General features: G+C 41.6%; 1 protein-coding gene across 2 annotated transcripts in view; it reads left to right on the plus strand.

The window, feature by feature from the left end:
• The window catches only part of slc38a9 (solute carrier family 38 member 9), a 151936-nt gene extending 145292 nt beyond the window's left edge, over positions 1-6644 (plus strand). For both annotated transcript variants that reach the window (XM_050052700.1, XM_050052701.1), the window contains exons 13-15: positions 3665-3813; positions 4355-4444; positions 6478-6644. In XM_050052700.1, the coding sequence (XP_049908657.1) occupies positions 3665-3813; positions 4355-4444; positions 6478-6643 (405 nt within the window). In that variant the 3' untranslated portion in view covers position 6644. The remainder of the gene's footprint in view (positions 1-3664; positions 3814-4354; positions 4445-6477) is intronic.
• Positions 6645-7168: the final 524 nt, after the last annotated feature.

Genomic DNA, 7168 nt, shown 5'->3' on the forward strand with positions numbered 1-7168 from the left:
TGTTTTCCATGCTAAACGTTAGCCTAAATTTGGAGCACTATTTACCCCCCTTACCGACAAGCTAACACGACATGGTTAATTTTCATGGTTAATGTTTCATATGACATAGCGTCACTCTAGCACAAAATATAGGCCTGCTGAATGTAGGCCTGTGAGCAATAAATGACTACAGATTTAATTTATTGTAATGACAGTGGTTGTCCAAACATTTCTAAGAATTGTAGCTCAATTATGCATGCACGCATGCGCACATGTTAGCTAGCTCCGTCTCATTTTAATATCAGGCAAACCAATGGCAGTGACAGTATCTTTGCAGACTTATCTTAGCCAAACTAATAACCAGTGCTTAATTTGTAAAATTAGAAGTAGGGGAACACTTTGGGCCTCTTAGAGAGCAGTGTTCCCCCACTCCCAAAAGTGGGGGAACACTTTTTTAAGCGGCACCTGAGCCGCCTCACTGCGCGACCCCGAATGGAATGGTTATGACATCTAGTGTTGTCACGGTACCAAAATTGGGACCCATGCTATGATACCAGTGAAAGTATCACGGTTCTGAGTAGTATCATGACTAAAACATACATAAAATGAGGCAGATGTGCCTTTTGTCATTTATAAAAAGATGAATCACTTTTCTATAATACATCAATGATATTTCAATGGAATAAATTACTTAGTGATTGATTCATACTTCAAAAACAGCATCAATAAGTGATTAACATAGGGGGGGATCAAAATAAAATAATAAATAAAATAAGAATCAACCAGCCACCCTCCTCCTCTGACAAGTAAAGAACAGTCCCTTCATAAGTAAAGAACAGTCCCTAAAGTGCGGTGAGGTTTGTGGACCGTTACCTGCCACAGAGAGAGAAATGTGAACCGCTTGTTTCTCCTCTGATACGCCACATACCTGTGTGCCTGTGTGCCTCGGTTGTCCAGGTACTACTGGGCAGTCATGACGCCAACGAAAGAGGAAATTACTGGACCTGGAGTCGGACTCGCCGGTAAGCCGTTATGTTGCGGCGCGGAGCTCACGGGATTTGCGCGGAGCGCATGGACACTCACACTTGGCTTCTTTGTCTCCAAATCTTCAGTCCATAAATTAGTCTATACTCCGCTGTGTAGGTATGTTACCGCCAGACACCTGTGCCTGCTGCAGCGGAGTTGTCCTTTCCTTACATCATAGATTAATTAGTGCGGTCGCAATCGGACAGCCTTATTGGCTACAAAGATGCAGATGAAAGGTTTGAATATTAATTCCAATTGTGGCCGTACTCAGTAGCGACTTATGATTTTAAAAGTAGCGAAGTAGATTACATGGTGTAAATTGTACTCAAGTAGGAGTAAAATTACACACTTGAAAAAAATACTCATAAAAGTACAAGTACCCAAAAAATCTACTTAATTACAGTAACGTGAGTATTTGTAATTCGTTACTTCCACCCCTGGCTACGGCATCAATAAAACATGAGCTTGGTAGATTCTCCCCGCTGTTAGGGACCGTTCTACACGGTACCGCTGGCAGGGTGGAAATAGTCAAAGTGTGGAGGAGGCGGACCAGGTTAAGCGGCCAACCTCCGAAGCACTCTCGCCTCTCCCCGCAGTTAGGGACCGTTCTCCAAGGTACCGCTGCTTCTCTTCTCAGTTTCTTTTCTGAAGTACACAGTAAACTCCATAGTTTTGAAAGAAAATAGTGTGGGTGTGCGCAGGTGCAAAGATGCATTCTGGGTGGGGCATGAGCGACCGGAGCGAAATTGGAGCGAGAGATAAGGCTCCGCTCCACCTTTTAAAAAAATAGCTGCTCCTCGCTCAGCACAAAATCGTCCCGCTCCCCGCTCCGCTCCGCTCACATGCTCTGGGGCCAATCAAAAACTATGTCGGGCAAGTTGACTGGCCCGCTCGGGTCAGTGACGCTGTAAGGCTTTTTTTGTCAGGGGAACAACTCCAGCGGATTTTTATCCCACTTTTCTTGAGCCTTCAGTGGATTTATTTGGGCTTTTTGGCCAAAGGTGTCCTCACCTTTGCTCATGCAATCAAACACCGGAGGAGGGGGAAACGTGCTGGTGCGCTTGTGCGTCTCCGCCAACGCGGACACCACACACCGCTGCCATGCAGGTATATTTCTCTCCAACGTCCGTCCGGAACTCTCCGGCAAAACTAAAGGTGGAGGTATCTGTTTTTACACTGACAGCGGCTGGTGTAATGACGTGACAGTGATCCAGCAGCACTGCTCTCCTGATCTGGAATCTTTTTTTCCATCAACTGCAAACCTTTTTACTCCTAGATTGCTTCATTCATTCTGGTCGGTGTTTATATCCCACCGCAGGCCAACGTGCAGGAGGTAGGCTACAGCGCACACTCGCCGACCAGATAGGCTATTGTGTGTGGAGCGGACTCCTTAGTTATTATCCTTGGCGACTTAAACAAAGGTAACCTCACCCATGAACTCCCCAAATAACAGTTTATAAAATGTCCGACCAGAGAGAAGAATATCCTGGATCACTGTTACACAACTGTTAACAACGCCTATCACGCCGTCCCCCGCGCTGCACTGGGCCACTCTGACCACAACACCGTCCACCTGATTCCCTCATACAGGCAGAAGTTAAAGCTCTGTAAACCTGTTGTGAGGTCATGTAAGAAGTGGATAAGTACACAGAGGCTGTGACATCATACATCAGCTTCTGCAAGGACTGCTGTATATACTATCACGCACTACAGTGAGGTAGAATGGAGTTAAATGAAATAGGCCTAAAGTTAAATTAAATGAAGTTTTATATTCATTTTTTCTCTCTCTCTCTCTCTTTTTTACTTGGGCCAGTAAGAATATACAAGGGGCCAGTAAAACTCTGAACTACTGGCCCGGGGGGCCAGTGGAGAAAAAATGTTATGTCAAACACTGCTGTAACATCATAATGTTTTGCATAAAACACTTTTCTGGCCATTACTCAGCGTCATATCTCAGGAACAGAAGGGGAGACATTTGGTCAGATGCTGAATTGGTGACACTAATCTTGGGTGTCCACCTTGAAATTGTGCTGATTATACAGATCTCCTGTGCTGTCGGGGGAAAGATGTGTCGAAGTATTCATGTTTTCGCAGACATGGATGTGAAATGTAAGAGAGACTTGGCTGGTGCACAGAGGCATACAACCTTGGGGTGGTAATTGTAGTTTTCATTATGTTTTTGTGAAATAAACTTGAACTCCCTTGACTTTGGACTACTGGATCCAGTAGTGCCACTATTTCACCATTTAACTTCTGCTTGAGGCAGAGAGGCAGATTTCTTTTTTTCTTGTATTTCAGGATTAAGGTATCCTCTCAAAACATAACTTTGAAAAGTCAGTCAGCATAATTTTCTACCTGTGTGTCTTTGGATGTACATTTGGATTTAGATACTGACTTTAAAGCTCTAAAAAGCTTGATCATGAACAAGAGGTAATAAGTAACACTTGCCATAATATTACATATAATATCAAATGGATTAAATTTACTTTACAGTAACTTAATTCTACAATTCTGATAATATAGTCTTGTTAACAAAGGAAAATGTTAACAGATGTGGCTATAAAGTCACATTATTATTTACCCTGACTGTAGTTTTCCAACAGAATTGTCAGACCAACCCCACATTGCAACCCCTTCACTGCTTTCTTCTTTCCTACAGAACTTCTTAGATAACTTCCCCAGCAGCGATGTGATGGTGTTTGTGGCTCGGACTTTCCTCTTATTCCAGATGATCACAGTCTACCCCCTGCTGGGATACTTGGTGCGGGTCCAGGTGATGGGCCAGATCTTTGGCAACCATTACCCCAGGTAGCACTGAAGGGTATTATCACTGAAATTCTTGTCTTGTCATTTCTGTGGCAGCATACCTGCACACAAGACTGATAAGGGTAACTGGTCTTTTTTTACAATAATGTCTTTGAATTTTAACAAAGTCTTGAAGTATTGTAAAATATTACCTGCCTAAAATTCAGACTGAATGGCAGTAGTACAGTATTCTTTCTAATGCATGTATCCTAATGCATGGCTGGGTCATCCAAATATTAACAGATTTAGATGAGAGTAATTTTCCACACAAAACTGCAGCTATACATTTTATGTGAAGCTTAATGAATAGTGAATTAGTGAAGCATTTAACGTCAAATAAGCAGGATAGAACTAACAAAAATTAAAAAAACATAACAGAAAAAGCTGTTAAATATGTTTAATTTGGCTTTAATAAACCTGCACTCTCTTGGAATTCAGAGTAAGGTTTACAGTGATTACAGAGGAACTCTGTAAAAAGATGTCAGTGTTCTGTGCAGTAAGTCTGCTATCTTTCAGCAATGGTTTTCACATTGTCTTTCTTTAGTTTCCTTCACGTTCTGGCACTGAACATCTTAATCGTTGGAGCTGGTGTCCTGATGGCCAAGTTTTATCCCAATATTGGATCCATCATAAGGTATGTTTCAAAGTGTTTTCTTATTGACATGTACAGTATGATAGCTAATAGTCATGGATGTCCTGATAATGTTTTATTGGCCCTGATTTCGATCCAAGTCATTTAATCTTAAGAATCTGCCGATACCAAGTTCCAAACTGATACTAATAATTGTCCTAGATAAAACAGCTTCACAGTGCACACTTAAAGTACTTAAAAGTTATTAAAATCATTTTAAAGCCCTGTTTCCACCAAACACTTTTGGTATTGTACCTTTGGAACCAAAAGTAACCCCTCAGACATGGTACCTAGACCACCTAGACTGCTCCGTCCAGCACTCACTGTATTTCCCCATTACTGGTGACACAGATGGAAGTCTGCGCCTTGTTTATCGTCCATTTTCAGAACAAAATAAAAAAGGCTACAGTGAGAGTCTCTCTCTATGGGATATTTAAAAATAGTGTATGTGCATTTAGTCTTTCTCATGTTCTGTTTGTGAGGAAAATGTGTCTGGATTAACACAAGTGTTAGTCTGTGAATGCTGCGAGTTATAGTGAAGCCAATTTGTGTACTTGTGTTTGAAATTGTCTCTATTAAGCCATATTTAATGGGTGTTTTGAATCAACTAAACTTTACAGCAGGTGTAACTGGAGGTGTAACTGCAGACACACTACCACAGAAGTAAAAATGCTCACAACGGCATAGGCGTCGTGCGTAGGCTACATGGGTAGGGTCTACGCACAATCATAAATCCCCTATTAGAAGTTGCCGTCAGTTGGCCCCATGTAGTGTTTCTTTTCTCTGACTATAGCTACAGTGGCAGCAAAACAACTTTTAATTTTATAGTTACAGTCTGCTAATAAAACTCTCCACAATGTGAACAGTGGTTACATGAGCTTCAAAACCAGCCAGAACTCATCCCTGAGCAGAGTGACCGTTCGGTATTGACCAGTCAACTGACTGCATTGTTCACAGCTTCACCTTTTTGTACCAGATCTGTGTGCTAGGTATCCCAACAGAGTGGTGACAGAAAGTGGGAACGGTAGAGGTTCCATTGGTACTATCCACAACTTTTCGAAGTAGAAACAGAAAAAAAAGCATACCAATCTGAACTGTACTGTACTGTACTGCTCGGTGGAAACGGGGATTAATGTATAGCCTATGCTTGACAACTGAATAGCTCTGTAATGCATTTTAAAAAATCCCTGCATCCAAGCTGTTCCTTAAAGTTTATCTTTATGCCTCTGCACCAGTGTTATGCTTTCAGGTTGTCTGTCTGTCTATCCACCCTTCTATTCCATTCTTATGAACGTATTATCTCAAGGAATTGTTTCAAATTTTGCACAAAAGTTTACTTGGACTCGAGAATTAACTGATTAGATTTTAGTGATCAAAGGTCAAGGTCATTGTGACCTTGCATCCATCTCATTCTTGTAACGGGATATCTCAAGAACAACTTGAGGGAATTTCTTCAAATTTGACACAATCATCCACTTGGACTGGAGAATAAACTGATCAGAATTCTATGGTGGAAGGTCAAGGGCAGTGAAATACGTTTTTGGTCGTAACTCAAAAAATTATATGCTAATTGTGACAAAAGTTCACACAAATGTGTAATAGGATAAAATAATGAAATGCTGACATTTTATATCCAAAAGATAAAAGGCCAGCTTTACTGTGACATCTTAATGTTCTGTATAAAACACTTGGATGTTAGTCAACGTCATATCTCGGGAACAGAAGGGAAGACATTTGGTCAGACACTGAATTGGTGACAGTCATCTTGGGTGTCCATCTTGAAACTGTGCTGATTGTATAAATCTAATGTGCTGTTGGAGGGAAGATGTGTGTGAAGCATCTGTGTTTTCACAGACATCGATGTAAACTGTGAGAAAAACTTGACTGGGGTGGAGGCATGCAACCCCAGGGCTATAATTCTAGTTTAGGATTGCCCATAGGATGCACTCTAAGTCATCAGTTAAAAGCACTACTTGAGCTGTTGTGAAACTTTAAACTGTGCTTTGTACTGATGCTAACTTTGTCTCCCTGGGCAGGTTTTCTGGGGCAACATGTGGCCTGGCTTTAGTGTTTGTCTTTCCTGCTTTAGTCCACATGATCTCGATGAAGAGACAGGGGGCGCTCCGCTGGCCGTCAGCCCTCTTCCACAGTTTCCTGATCGTGCTGGGCGGGGCCAACCTGCTGGCTCAGTTCTTCATGTAGAGAAGCAGTCAGACACAGACACTCTAAGCTGTTCAATAGCCAGGTGTGATCAAGATATGATCATCAAAGTGTGATGAAGATTTCAGATGGGCATCTCTGAAATTAGATTGCCTGTATGTAACCACACAGTGTGTATTATCCCACTTAATAATAATAATAATGCCCAGATAAACCACAAAAGCCCCCAGACAGTCAGATTGAATGTCTGTTTCTCTGATATAAAATTCAATATCTCTCACCTTCTGTAGGAAGAGTTACTGTTGGGGTTGGTAAAGGTTTATGTTTCAGGGGAATAACAAGAATCCAATGTCTTGGTTTTACAGCATTGTCTTTTATTTTCTACAAGCAATCCAGTCAGTGGTATTTCTATGATAAAATCTCCGTTATAACTTTCTACATAATACTGTTGATTATTTCTGCCTAGACTGATCCCAGACCTGTCGAGCCAAGTCATACAGACACATTGTGAGCTGTGTTCAGGCTCTTGATAACTTCAGCGGCAAGCTGGCCAGAATATTTAGAGTA

This window comes from Epinephelus moara, chromosome 9 (assembly GCF_006386435.1).
Source record: "Epinephelus moara isolate mb chromosome 9, YSFRI_EMoa_1.0, whole genome shotgun sequence".
Classification (NCBI taxonomy): domain Eukaryota; kingdom Metazoa; phylum Chordata; class Actinopteri; order Perciformes; family Serranidae; genus Epinephelus; species Epinephelus moara.